At 32.7% G+C, this 15,392-nt stretch overlaps 1 protein-coding gene across 1 annotated transcript; it reads right to left on the reverse strand.

Moving 5' to 3' along the window:
* Positions 1-67: 67 nt before the first annotated feature.
* LOC106784833 (dynein heavy chain 7, axonemal-like) lies at positions 68-15,173 on the reverse strand. The gene is made up of 45 exons (XM_014744769.1): positions 15,152-15,173; positions 14,814-15,035; positions 14,422-14,719; positions 13,956-14,303; positions 13,599-13,864; positions 13,341-13,494; positions 13,023-13,249; positions 12,707-12,908; positions 12,361-12,595; positions 12,126-12,241; positions 11,732-12,010; positions 11,403-11,660; positions 11,008-11,292; positions 10,603-10,851; positions 10,186-10,531; positions 9,932-10,101; positions 9,704-9,835; positions 9,396-9,617; positions 8,869-9,320; positions 8,553-8,750; positions 8,325-8,472; positions 7,985-8,200; positions 7,703-7,875; positions 7,308-7,617; positions 6,976-7,221; positions 6,648-6,877; positions 6,307-6,526; positions 6,023-6,211; positions 5,535-5,906; positions 5,272-5,444; positions 4,793-5,038; positions 4,417-4,704; positions 4,140-4,331; positions 3,814-4,040; positions 3,362-3,732; positions 3,071-3,251; positions 2,808-2,996; positions 2,094-2,691; positions 1,806-2,016; positions 1,716-1,724; positions 1,605-1,622; positions 1,207-1,441; positions 948-1,099; positions 580-861; positions 68-291 (listed from the first exon to the last, which is right to left on the reverse strand). The coding sequence occupies exons 1-45, from the start codon at positions 15,157-15,159 to the stop codon at positions 85-87; spliced, it is 10,350 nt and encodes a 3,449-aa protein (XP_014600255.1). The 5' UTR covers positions 15,160-15,173; the 3' UTR covers positions 68-84.
* Between the last annotated feature and the right edge of the window lie 219 nt (positions 15,174-15,392).

The raw sequence follows: 15,392 nt of genomic DNA on the forward strand, positions 1-15,392 counted from the left end.
CCTCTGTCGATTGGGTAGACAAATATCGATATTTTTCATGACGAAAATTTAAATAAGCCCGCCTTAATTGATAATAAAATGTTTTTATTCTGATAATTGACAAAGCATTGCAACTCCTCGCATAATCCAATGTTCCGATGGCATTATTGTAGGTAACCATATAGCTATAACAAAATTTGTCGAATGTCCTGTAGTCGATAATATTCCCCGACGTTCGCTTGTTTTATAAACAGGACATGTATAAATTTGTCTTTCCTTGATATCCTCTGTTTTCGTTGGTAGTAACCACATCTGAAAGAAATAACGTATTTAAAAATTATGACTCGTTTAAAGCGATTGCTCGTGCATGACACGTCATCTATTCAATTGCAAATAAAGTTTAATATTACACGCGTTAGACTTGTTACATAATCCATAAAAAGCAACGACTAGAGGCGTACGTACGTAATACAGAGTAAGGCGCAAAAAGCAACATAAAAGAAAACCGAATAAAAATAATATATCATTATTTTCATTCAAATATCAATAAAAAATTAATATAATCAGATATATTATGTATATTATATGAAATATATTTACAAAAGGCATATTGTCGTAAAGAACTTTGGGTATGCTTTCCTCCAATTTCATATTTTTTTTATCAAATCTAGCGCCATCCAAAAATAATCCGTAAATATAAACACCATCGTCGGGTGGTGTATTAAAAACAGTTTCTTTGAGAATAATGAAGTCATAAACCAAATGATCGATAGGTATACTATATTTTCTCGCATAGTTCTGCCTGCTGCCGGTTAAAAATGCTTGAGTAAAATAAAATCCTGATAACCAGAAAGCCGTAGGGGGACCTTCGTCGTACCATTTCTGTGAAGCAAATTAATAAAGCGATGATATAATACAAAATTTATCGTTTTACATACCGAAATTGATAGTCTTGCGGTAAGAGTTACCTGTAGAAAAATTAAACGTTGTAAAAAGTCATTTATGTAACTACCGAGAGGTTTTAGAGAAGGATAGGAATGTTGCATCCAATAGGACGGTATTTTACCGGTCAATATTGTTCCATAAATATCTTCCAGTTCGAAAGACATAACGATGAGACCTAACGACGACGAGATGATTATCAAATTTAAAAATGGCCAACGATACGAAATGGAGACAATTTTTTACGATTGATTATGGAAAAAAAAGGGACAAAAAATGAAGGACCTTTTATGGCTCTTTGAATATTGATCAAGCTGCTTCGTATGCAGCTCAATAATTTATTGAAACGACCCATTTCCTGTACCAATACGGTGTTCATGCTTTGACTATAGGACACTGGATATTTTTCGATCGCTACTTGAAGATCATAATCCACTGGAAGTCTACTCAAAATATCAGCAGACACGTTAAAGACTATCTCGTCGTTCGACATCGCCCCAGTTCCAGTTTTAACCGTCTCCTGTTAAAGCGACGTAAGAAAATTTATCGTTCAGTTGCGTGCAAACTCGTTTAATCTATTTTTGCGTCTTATCATATTCGAGAAGTTTCTTTTTTTTTTTTCATTCGAAAAATATGGATCAATCGAATTTCTTCTTTTTGCATACGAGAAAAATAATATTTACCCTTATTTCCCATAGATCCTGCGTGTTAAAATATTTGCGAAAACGTGATTAAAAGTAAACAAATAGAAAAATAAATAATTTAAAATAAAAATAAAAAATAAATATACGTACCAGACGATCCTTATAAATTGGTGAGAATTAAATAATTCAATATTATTATTAAAGTTAAAATGAACGATAGTGTATTGCAATCGATTTTACCTGAGTTAATAAAAGAGAAGAGAAAAGCAACGAAGTTTCGTGCTGATCTTTAATAATATCCGCATTTTCGTTCATTCCAAAAACACTTGGGGCGGTGATCAATGGAAGATTTTTTGTGTATTCCACATAGGCCTCGTATTCTCTAACTGCTGGACAATAATAAATCTTCGAAGCGGGGTCGAAGTAATAAACGTTTTCTCCGAATATTTCTCTATGAGTTAAATAAATACAAAATTCAAATGAAAATATATTTGTTCAATGAAGGAACAAAATTGTTTAAACACTTACTCGCAATAGAATATTTTTAAAATGGTAATCAATGTTCTACGATCCCATTCGTCGGTAACCCTACCGCCATAATTACATTCTCCGGTAAGATACTTGAGTGCTTCAAATGGTATTTCTTCGTACTCGTTTAAAAACATGTGCAACTGTAAAACGCTTATTCTCAAATCCGTTTCATTAAATTCATAAGGTATGTTCCAACCGATAGGACCGAAATTTCTTCTTTCTTGTACGATTGCGTGAAAGAAGCATAACGAGTAGAGTAATTTTTTAAAAGTTTCATTTTTACTACAGGATTCAAAAAAGTCAGGATCATTTATCGGATCATTCGTGTAGGATCGAATGATGTTAGCTCTCAACCCTTTGGGAGGTTCGTTCGTCATTTTAATACCGTTTTGAAGAACCGAAACGGGAAAATGTTCTGCTGGATAACTGGTTAACCATAATCGAAATTCCGAATGTATTGCATCAGGCATGAAACCTTCGCAAATCCTTTCCAAGGTTGGCATCCAGCTCTTGGCGAGGTGACAGTTCTGTAAGACCACCCAATGACCATAAACAACACCGTCTTCTATTAATTCCTCAGCGATTGGTCCTTGACCTGAATAATGAAAGCACAATGAAAGTAATAGAAGTTAACGGAAAAGGAATAAAGATTGTTTTTTTTTTCTAAAATTCTAATATAATAAATAAGTGAATATTGTTTCTTTTTTTTACCTTGTCCCAAAGACAAATAAAATAATCGATTTGCTCCGTAGCCTTGATCGTCGGCAAATTTTAGCAACACTTGAGCTGGATCGGCTCCAGGAGTTAACACAAATATCAATGGAATGCAATTATTCGAATCGGCATATGATGAAACTAAATCGAACGTAGGTGCCTCGACAAATTTTGGACCAAGTTCAACTAAAAATAACTATTTTAACGTTCAACTCAATAATTGATTAGAACCGAATGATCAATGGAAAATGTATATAAACCTTCGATGAAATTCTGTACAGCTGGTATGATTTTATCCGGTCTAACGCATCTCAATACCAGGAGTCTTTGAAACAAATTGATATCGTCATATGGAACTGGTAGTTTCGTATTTTGCGGTTCCTTCGAATCGAACACTGCCTTCCATTCTTTACTTTTCTCGATAAAATTTTCTCTAATACCCTGAATGATTCGAAATTCATATAAATGTTCGCGAATATTAATTTTTATTTATTTATTTTTTTCACTCTATATCTTTCGAATTTGTAAATAATATTTAAATAATATCTCACAATAAATCCCTCGACTTTGTCAAGCCTACATAATTCGTCCCATTGTTTAACAGGCAACCATGCGGTTGGATTAACGTAAGGATTATCAAGACCAACTCCACCCGTTAAAAGAAAAATCCATTGAGATATGGGAAGTTTTTCTTGTTGTTTCAACAAATTAATAACGAGAAGCAATGAAAACAATAGTTTATCCTTTTCGAACAGGGATCTGCATATATTTAAATAAAGCGAATAAGTGAAATACTCGATGAGATCTTTCAAACGTTCTTCCAAATTATCCGCAGGATCTGTATTTTCAATTGCCATGTTATAAAGATTAACGAACCATACTAATGAATATTGATACATCGGATCTATATTTGCTAATATAGCTGTCAAATAAAATAATTTAATAAGTTAACTAACGAAAATAAATCATTTCGTATTATATATATATATTTCACGAGTCATACCTATAGTGAAAAATAATACGGTAGAATGAATAGCAATTGGTGTATATTGAAGTCTAGCAGCATCGATCGACTTTTCAGTAACCTCGGTTGCCGCCTGTTTCACGTGAATATCGTCGCTCAAATTTTTAGATGACGTTAATATATCGATTGCCTCTTCATCTTCAAGAATATTACCTTCGGCTACTGACAATACTTCTAAAATTTTATCCTCCGTTTCCTTCAATAATCTGGATATATACATATATATATATATAAATTTCGAATAAAAGTTACGCACGATATAAATAAATGGAAAAAAAATAAAAAATGATAGCAATGAAAATTACCTTTTATTCATGGCACTCTGTAAAATGAGTGCATTCTTTTCAGTTTCCAAATCCGGCCTTTCTTTAGCAACAACTATGCCAAGTAATTGATCCTCCAATCCTTCCGGAGTAATTACAAAGTTTACCAAAGTAACCTTCACCGCTATTTCCGGTAAGTAATGAGGATTTCTTAATTTTGTTGTTATGTAGAGTCTACAAAAAAAAAAAAAGAAAATATTGAAAGAGCATACGCGAGGGTACTCGCGGTTTTAATATTAATTAAATGATAAAAGCTTACCTAAAATTACTATTATATTCAACAACGGTATCGCCTAATCTAATACACAAAGCACCACTTTGTTTGAACGTTTGTTTTAAAAGGATAGGTTCTAAAACAGCGTCCAATTCTTCCTCAATGTTTTCTAATAAAACAGGCTGCCCAAATTGAATAGCATTTTCTAAAACTCTTATGTAATCCATTTGTGTTAATCGAATGATACTGAGATTATTAGTTTTTTCCATATTTTTGATCCATTTATTAGCTTGATTCTGAGGATCTATCATCAATGGCCATCTTCTAGCATTTCTATAACACCGAATTGCAATTTCAATGTATGAAATAATAATAATAATAATAATAATATATTGATGATGGGGTTCACGCGTATACTTACGTAACAATGATACCATTGTCAACGGAAAACACGTCACTCGGTAATCCAAATATATTCCAATCTCTAATTAAAACAGGATCACCTAGAACATCTCGCAATTGAAAATCTTTAGTGCATACAACTTTCAAACTAGTGCATAGTTCTATCCATTCTGCGACCTGACGTACACGATATGGCATTGTAAATGGGCCGAGATATGCGATCACTCCAGAAGCAATAATAACGTCTCCGGTTAGTCGATAATATCTACGAACAATTTAATTAACGTAAAAAAGAAATTGTATAAAACTTTCTCGTTTATAAAATTGACAATAAAACATGAAATTAAATTCAGAGAGAACAATGAACTAACAATAACAAATAAATCAACGTTTTATAAAGGATATTAATTAACTTTAAAATACATTTTCATACTCCTTTAGTTAAATACGATCTTCATCTTGCTTTCAATTAAAAAAATATAAAACGATTGTCTATACCTTTCCCCGAGTTCTTGAGCACATTGCGACCAACGAGTGTATTCTCCACCCAATCCGCCAATAAGTTCTTCCGCACGTTTTATTTTTACTTCGCAATCGGTGACCTGATCGGACATTGCCTGAAATTCTGCCTTTCTTTGATTCAACAAATCTTCGAGAGCAGCCAATTTGTCCTGGCAATGACAATAATAATAATAATAATAATAATGAAAGAAAAGTACAACGTAGAAAAATAAATTTGTGATTATTTGAACAATATATACTTGAACTTCTTTCAATTGTTGCCGTTTTAAATTCAATGCATCTAATGCTTCTCCATAAGTTGCTTCAGCTTCTGCCAAAGCTTTTTTTTTCGGTGCAACCACTTTTGCTATTTTGTCGTATTCCGACATAGCTATAATCCATCGACAAAGTCCCTCGCACGCATTGGATACTTTTTTCATTTTTTCCGGATCAAATTCGGGTTTTGTCAAATAATTTTTCCTAATATTTTCTATCACTTTCTGGGGGATATTATCTTTGTCAAAGTTCAACAACGAATCAAGAAATTTAGTATCGCTGAGCATTCTTAAAGCAGCCTTCCAATAATCTTCCGTTACACCTTCCTTCGTTTGTATTCTATCTGGTTTTATTTCCTACAAATATAATGATCATCTATATGAACAATGCGAATAAGTTCTAACATATAATAATATAGAAACGACGAGATTATGTTCGATTTAAGATTAATATTAAACTGAACAATGTATACCCTAAGAACGCAAACACTTTCGACGATAAGTTTAACACCATAGGGCGGATGTTTCATAGCTTTGACTACTGCGATATCAGATAAAGTTAAAGTATCGAGAGCTGCCTGAGCAGTTAACAAAAATGGCATTGCTTCTGCTAAATTCGCGTCGCATTCCGCTTTAATTGCTGCTGCTTCGTCAGCGACGGCCTACAACAAAGATAACTTTCAATGACGCAATTTTCGACAATATATATATCAACGATTTCAATGATTTATTTTTCATTTTTATCTCCGTTCACAACCTGGGCCGCTGCTTCGTCGAGTTTAACTATTTTCTCAAATTCTGCCACCTCTTGATTTTCTTTTTCAATGTCAATCAACATTTTTTGAACGTCCTGAGTAGCAGTTACCAATTGAGGCTGCAATTTTCTTAAAGTTTCTTGCATATCGGTGACCTGTTGTTGCGTACCGTCTAATCTACCCAAACCACCCTCGTATCTTGCTTTGGAGAGTAATATTTCTCTGTTGTCATATAAAGAATTATTTCATTTGAAATAAAATATATTGTTTTTGGAGAGGGAGAGAGAGAGAGAGAGAGAGAGAGAAAAACAAATTGAAATATCTGATTCTAATATATGTTTACCGTCTTTTCTTGTTTAAAAGGTCCTTGAAGGTATTGATCATCTCGAGATAAGACGTCGGTGTTACATAGTTGTGCCTGCTGAGACGTATCCAAAATTCAACGCTCAATTTTTCTGTTGACATGTGAAAGAAACGACACATGTCTATTCCAACTTGTTTCTCGTGATCGGATAATTCGATTTCGGATAAAAATCTCGTTGCAACTGCTATCAACGCGTCCTCTGGCCATGCCTCGAATAAATATATAACAAGGGTATAATAAAAATTCCGTTAACGGATATGAAATTAATTTGAATGAATGAAATATTTATTTTTGTTAATATATATACTTGAAGCCAGTCGATGGTACAGCAATTAACCAAAGCTGGAAACTTCCTAATTCGATTTCTAAAACCATCACCGATCGGTGACATGGCGACAACGATGTGAAGCTGATCGCGTGCTATTTGAACGAACAAATTAAATAACGCAACCAAACTACCATCGGTTTGATAAGCTCGGTCCCGTTGTCGATCGATTTGTCTCATTTTCTCGCAAATTTCAGCTTTTTCTTCGTTATTGAATATGTTAGGTACCTATAAAAATGAATCATTAAATATAAATCACCATTTTTTTTTTGATCAATTATTTCTCTCTTCACTGTATATATATAACAATATACTTCTCCAGAATTCAGCATATTGCTGATATCTTCTAAAAAGCTTTCCTCTTTTATTTGAACATCGTTGAAAAGAAACGTTGAATGTAATTCTGTGGCAGTTGCTTTACGCATGATCGCTTTTATATCCTCATGCCATTCGTTAACGCCATATTGCTTGCTAATCTCAACTTGAAAAACGTCGTAATCGCAAATGTGCGAGGCCAATCTGGTCAACGATTCTCTTCCTGAACCACCGACACCAACTAAAAGTGCATGACTCCTTGGTTGCTTGATGATCCGTGAGATTTTTGATAAATGTTCTATGGCAAAACTGTACCCATACAGAAAATATACATTTTCAAGTGAATATTGTTCGAAACGTTTGTTGATTTTAATTAATTGCAACGAATTCTAACCGGAACAAGACTAATTGCATTGGTTTCTTCGACATAGTATTATATTCCGTTAAAAAATTTTCCACTATTTCTCGCAATTGTTCCAAATCAGTTACTTCCTTGTACACACGTACGTCAACTTTTGTATCAGCAAAATCGCAATACAATAATTTTCTCAATTCGTATTCGGTGATCTGAGATTATGAGAATCAGATAAATTCTTATGAAATAATAAAATACATTGATCATAATTGTTTATATATATATATATATATAAACAATATGCGCATATATATATAATACCTTGTCAGTTGAACCATCTTGAAGAAAATCTTCGAACAATTCTTCCATCGAGATTTCCATATGTTTGTTCAATGTCAAATGCAATTGTTCGATTAACCAATTCATATCCAAATCATCGACCAATCTATCACCAAAAACGCGTAATATCTCATGAACCCATAATCTTTTCATACTTGTCAAAGTAGACATTGCTTCGGGAACGGACAGGAGTATTCCCTAAATTTAATAAATATTATATGCATAATTATATTTAATAGGAAATTTAGAAAATTTATCTAAAAATAAATTGATTTATTATTTTGATCTATATATAAATGAAACAATTATTATTATTATAAACCTGTATGACTCTGGAAAAATCTCGTAAATTGAACAAATAATGACACTTAGCTGGTGTTGGTAAAAGATTTTGAAGACTTTCTTTATAAATATTTAAAGTTGCTAAAACAATCTGATCGATACACGGATCAAATTCTTTGCTGAAACCTCTAAATAAATGAAAACAAAATGAACGTTATTGTAAATGCAAATGATGATGATGATGATGTTAAAAAAATAATTCACCGACCTTGTATCAAGATGCCATAATATAATTTTACTGAATATCATAATCATAACGTCATCCTCGAAATCGGATATCGTTAAGGTAAAAAAGTGTCTTTTGAATCGTGGAGTGATATCCTTACCACCACCAATAGGCGGTGACATAGCACACATCAATTGTAATTCGATTAATTTAATTGGTATTATTTCTTTTAAATCGTACCTACGTTTATGAAAAAAAAACAAAACAAAAAATAAGAAAATTATAAATAATCTAACTTTTGCTAAAGATTTGTTTTTAATTACCATTAACACTTTCGTTAAAGATAATTTTTTATTACCATTGCCAATGATCCAACATTTGACGAAGCAATTCTATCGGTGGTTGTGCGCCATAAGTTTCTTTCAACGGCATCGATAAGTCATCGACAAAAATAATCCATCGTTTACCAACCGGAGGACCGTATACACCTTTCCGTCTTCTGTCAAGCTTGCTCATTATTATTTCTTGTGTTTGATTTGCCGTTGTTTGGGCAGAAAAATTGATGAATAATGGCTTGTTAACGGCAGGATTATTCTTCTTTAATAAGAAATCAATAATGTAAACGGATTTCCCCGTACCCGTTGGTCCGACAAAAAGAACAGGTTTCTCGTGTTGTACCAAAAGCTTGAAAAGTGCCGTATAACGTATTGTTTCAACAGTTGGAACAATTATTTGATTGACTGGAATGTCACGAGGTATTGGTGGTACGTTCATTAATTCGTCCGACCATAATTTCCATTTCCCTTTACCCTAAAAAAGTATAATCATTTTATATATTTATATATCGATTAAAACTATGTTGTATAAATTCAATGGTTTATTAACCTCTTTAATGAATCTGTAATCAAAGACAAGATGATCCTTAGGCATCACGAATATGTATGGTTTTTCTGGTTGTGGTATCGCTTCTTCTATACGATACATTTCCATCAGAGATAATGGAAATTCTTTTTCCATAAAGCCACGGAATAGTATACTGAATTGTTCTCTGGAACTTGCTTCCAAAGTACCACCCATTGCCCAGATACAAGAGAAGAAAAATGATCCCTGTTATCATCGTATATTGTTTTATCGAATAAATCTCACAAATTATACGACGAATTATTATCCAAGTTCAATTAAATATCATTTACCTCTATTTGAGCACGAAGATCGTATTCATCGATACGTTTGGCTATTTTCTCATCCCGATATTCTTCGATGAAACAATCCATCAGATACGTAATCGATCGCAAATGATTCGAATCTGGCATCGGACACAATTCCTATCAATCCAAAATTCTATTTAATCATTTTCAATAATATTATATACACAAATAAAATGATAAATGATATATATATATATATATACATATATATACCTTTAAATTACCGCGACGTAAGAAACGGAACAATGGTTTACAAAATCTCATGAACAATGATTTGTAAAGGAAATTCTTTAACCAAGGATCTATTTTTTCAGGAGTCATAGCAATCCATGATTTTAATAATGGATTCCATCCTAACGCACTGGGTTCCATATAAATCATACCTAGTTACCCACAAAATATAACTTATTATTTTCAGATAAAAAGTATCACGACGCGTGGAAGAGAAGGAAAATGGTTGAAATTACCGCAACGTGATACTGTTGCCGGGGAAGCAGCTTCGAGATCCATCGGTTCAAAAAGTAAATTGGTAGTTGATGCCAATTGGATAATTTCACCGCTCATAAGACATAATTTTTTATTATCATCCAAAACCGTGTTCATACTTTCGATCCAAAATGCGTCGATGGGTCCGTCGAAGATCAACCATTTGCGATTGTCGTTGGTAGAAGTAGCAAAAGCACGATAGCTTACTGCTAATATACCATCCTTCCATTCGTGAGAAACAGGATCAAATTCGCCATACAATTGGCCCATAGTTATAGCTTTGGGATTAATCACGATTATCTCTACTTTGTGTTCTTCCAAAAGATTCTAAATAAATACATTGATATATAATTTAAATACAACATAGTATTCACCGTGATAATTAATATTATGTTTACCTGTTCTTCGCATAATTTAAGTGCTTCAGCTAATACCCTATACGCCGTAGTTTTACCACCAAATGGAAAACCAACGATCATGAAACCATGCCTGACGATCATCATTTCATAAATCTGTTGTATCTTTTCGAGAAATACGGGAACGCATTGAATATTCATTTTATCGCAAGCCTTTTGCGTACATTCGTTCAAGTGCGTGTAATCTGGCGTAGGAAGTGTCACGTTTGGGAAAAGATCTGACATAATACCCTGAAATAAATAAATAAAAAATAAAATATTATCAATATATGATTATATATTAAAGCAACGAAATTTCTGTACAACTTAAGAGGGGAGAGTCTTTTGATTTTATAAAATTTAAAGCTTATAATAGACGAACACACACACACAAACATATCTACTTACGTAGAATAATGGTATATCCTGATTAAGAAATTTGGGTAGATTAACGTCCTTGATACTACGGAGCATTAAAATATCCTCGCTTTCTTCAGGATACTTCAGCTTTAAATTGCCCGCAGCTATCAGAACAGATTTCACGGCTCTCATGCCATAATCATAATGATTTTGACTGGATAACTGTTCGGAACAAAGCCTGTAGGCTATGGCAATTTTCACGGATAATGGACGAGCTTCATAGAAACCATAAGAGTATAGGGTATTTTCTGCTATTAAAGCATAATCCGGTACCTTGTATAAAAATTAAATATAATTATTTTCATTCAGTATATGTATACTATATATATATATATAGTTTTCTTAGTTAGTTTATTTTCTATAATTATTAATTTTCCACTAACCATCATAGCAACCGGTCTGAAAAGCGCTTTCAAATTGTCAGGTAATTCAGTTCGCCCAGCGTAACCTGGATTCATTGTAATGAAACAAGCACAAGTTGGATCTAATTTCAATTCAGTACCCTCGAAGATTAGCGTCTCTTTGGCAGCGTTTATTGCTCGTTGTATCGTTAAAATTTGTTGAGCTACGACGGAGAGAACTTCCAAATCGATTCGATTAAATTCGTCGAAGCAAGACCAAGCACCGGTCGCAGCCAAACCCTGATTAAAATGTTAAACAATAAAATAGACTGTGACGATTTTGAACAATGAAATAACAACAAATCTTTTACCTTGAAAAATTTTCCTAATGCTATGTAATCCAAACCTTCTGAACAATTAAATACAACGCATTGTTTGGCAACAGCTTTTGCCATGTCCTTCGTGGTTTCTGTTTTACCAGTACCAGCAGGACCTTCCGGTGCACCACCAAGATTTAAATGCAATGCACCGAATAATGTTCTGTAACACCTATCTGTCAATGGTGTTATCACTAATCTCGACGAATTTCCTAAATACTCGTAAGCGTATTGCAATGTCGTGTTTATCATCATCACGCACAAATTTTTTTTCTACAATAATTGAGTGAATATATATAAAAAGAAATATGTGTGTGTGTGTGTGTGTATGATTAGATTTATATTTTAAAATATAACAATTAAAAAAGTACAAATAATATATACTAACTGTCCAATAATATCTCATTTGAGAAAGCCATTTAAAGTTTGTTGCTTCGGTAACTCCTTGTTCAAATAATTCCGTTACAACGTCCCTTCCGTGAACGTCTAAAGTTACCAAAGCTTCTAAAATAATAATAAAGGAAAAAAGATGTAATATATAATTATTGAGATGACGCGATATTAAGGAAACATTTGTTTCTGATATATATAAATTTGAAATTATCAATTAAAAGATTCTTCACCCAAGGTAGTTCGATTTTGTTTGGACAAAGTTCCGCGTACCAACAAGACAATTTCATTAAGTTCATTCGTACAAATTTGTATGTAATTTTTAAGACCGTCAAGGCCAAAAGAAAATGCATCGGTCGTATGAGCCGTCCAATAAAGTTTGCTGACACATAAAATTGTCTGACCAGGCCAATCTAATGTCCATAGTGATCTAACTTTAGTTACAAATGCATTTTTTGCCCCTATGACCTGGAACAATCATAATCTTAGTTAGCATAGTTCTATTACTAAACCAATAAAAATTCAAATAGTGTATCATTATCTAATAATATTGATTAAATAGTAACAGTTATGATTTACTTGTGCCCTAACGCTCTTCTTCATAACAGTCTCCAATTGTAAAAGCCACTTTTCTACTTGTCCCCGTGCAGCAACGGTGTCGATTATATCTTCTAACACGACCATTTCACCTTCCGAAGATTCCATCGCAGTTGCTTCCATTTTATCCGTGAAACTAAGTTTCGCAATACCCTCGAAACATTTCTTTAAATGCGGTTGAACTCTGTGGAACAAGACCAGACGTTCAAATCAAATTTAACGACGGGTCATAGATTTTTTCTCTCTTAAGAATATAAAAAATAATTAATTATTTTCTTTCAATTGTCACGCCATTTACCTGGTAGGATCTTTGGTTTCCGATAAAATCTCTAATAACTCGTCGTTCGATAAAAAGAAAAATCTAGCAAAGTATAATCTCTTTTTCTCCAAATAAGCTACCAAACCTTTTTGCACGAGATCGAGTAAATTCGTACATTTCTTTAAACGTTCCAACATCTTTTCGATTTGTATAACCGACATAACTTTTGGATCGATCACAACCGCTGTCATGATCTCTCGCCAAATCTGTTTTTCGATAAAATTAAATTTTGCATGTGTGTATGAGTTTTTTTTTTCTTCTAACAATTAACAATTATGAATGAAAACAAAAATGTACCTTATCGACAGCACTGAATCGTCTACCTTCTTCCGGCATTTGTTGTTGAATATCTGGCGAAGAAAATATTGGTTCGAGATACATCCAAGTTGATTGCACGGCTAACCAATAATCCATGATATCTTGCAACAAAAGTAATTTTGTTTCCCATTCGCTGTAAAAAATAATAATACAAATCTAATGAATACACAAATTTCAATGAATATTTTTCAACATAAATATTATTGCCAGTTTAAAAGTCAATTAAATATGACTCACAGGGTTTCTTGTTCAAAGGGTTTGATGTAAAGAGAATTTTTCATAGTCTGTGCTTTGGTCAAATGATCGTCCAACAATAATTGTATATCATCGACACTAGCTATAACGTAAGTACCAGTATCGCGATAAGAATTAACTGTAAACGCTACGTCTGACCAATCCAAATACATTTTGTTCAAAGCTTTCTCCAAATTTCCTTCCTTCGTAGCATATTCCGAAATTGTTTCGAATTTTTTCACGTAATCGGCTAAACCATAATCCAAAATCTATCTCGACACAAATTGTACGTTAATCGATTAAAAATTATATTCATGATATATATTTTTCGTCAAAATAATAATTAATAACAATTCGTACCTTGGCCAATGTCATATTTTTATCAACTTTTATCGGGAATCCAACAATTTCCGAAACCTGTTCCCAATGACGACTCTTCATAAACGGATTTCCTAACGTCGTTATAATCGGTATGTGTTCTTTAAAGTCTTCTATCCTTTTAACCACAATTTCCGCCAATTTTTTAGCTATAGGCTCGAGAATAATCTTTTCTAATTTATACGCGGTACGATACGCGGTTCCAGTTTCCGATTCTATTTTTTCCGGATCGTGCAAACCGATCATGGAATTCATCCAAGTGTCGTGATTCGTTAGAAATTCACATCCAACGTCGTACAATTTTTTGTAGGGTGATAATTTATCGGCAATCTAATATAGCGAGAAGAAGGTTCGCGTTTAAATAAAAATCATTTGATTTTTTCATTTCACACAAAAATACGATTTATAGTCTTTTATTCTATTTCTTTTTTTTGTCTATTTCGGTTACCTGTTTCCTTAACGGATATTGCGACATTTCCCAATCGAACAATTGTTCCTCCTCGTTAAACCTATCGATCATTTCCATAGCTATTATTGTTTTATTTTCCAAACTTTTAGCCTTTTTCTGATAACGATAGATTTCATCGATATTGCCCCAATATTGCAACTCGTTGCAATACTTAGAGTAAATTTCCAAATCTTTTTCGAATTTTTCTATTCTATCTTTCAACATTTTCTGATACTCTCCAGTTTTGCTTGCTATTATCTCACGATGTTGTTCGAAAATAGAAGATATCTTGTGATACCTGTAGAATAAGAAAAGTTTCTTTGTTTTTTTCTTAAATAATACACATTTCTTATCGTTGAACGTAACGAATACGTGATATTAAAAAGATTTACCATTGGAAAGCAAAGTTGTTTGTCTTTAATTCAACTGGCGTAAGAACCCAATAATCTGATATAAAGATAATATATTTTATTAAATCCTTCAACTGTCTTTCAAGGATAAAAATCGTTTCGGTTTCGGCAATATATATGAATTCTTTTAATTTAACGAGTTCAGAAGTATTCGGTGGTATACTCAATGCACGATCCGCTATATTTTGATAATGTTCTCCTATACTAATGTTATATTATATTACGAATATAAATTATTTTCAAGAAATATTAAATTAATCAATAATTTCAAATCTTGTCTTTTTCTTTTTTCTTTATTTGTTTTTTTTTTTAATACTCACTCTCGCATATTTCGTTGATAATCATCGACCATATGTGCGAGTAAAAGTTCTTTTAAACGATCAGCTTCTAATACTATATGATCGATTAGATCTTTCCTACGAATTTCAAAAAGTTTTCCAAAATAAGTACGATCTAACATAATTGGAAGATTACAACTCAATCGATAATAATGTTCAACGATCTCGCAATATTCTTCGAATGATTTTGGTGGATCAGATTTTATAAATGGTTCGACTATAT

Source organism: Polistes canadensis, unplaced genomic scaffold, assembly GCF_001313835.1.
Source record: "Polistes canadensis isolate GaletaPanama2010 unplaced genomic scaffold, ASM131383v1 scaffold_41, whole genome shotgun sequence".
NCBI lineage: Eukaryota > Metazoa > Arthropoda > Insecta > Hymenoptera > Vespidae > Polistes > Polistes canadensis.

Bases quoted from the DNA above. Each gene is read 5' to 3' on its own strand.
- LOC106784833 (XM_014744769.1), bottom strand. The intron at 12,596-12,706 runs GTAAATCATAAC...TGATTGTTCCAG, and splicing joins AGAAGAGCGTTAGGGCACAA to GTCATAGGGGCAAAAAATGC. The intron at 3,733-3,813 runs GTATGACTCGTG...TTTATTTGACAG, and splicing joins CGTATTATTTTTCACTATAG to CTATATTAGCAAATATAGAT.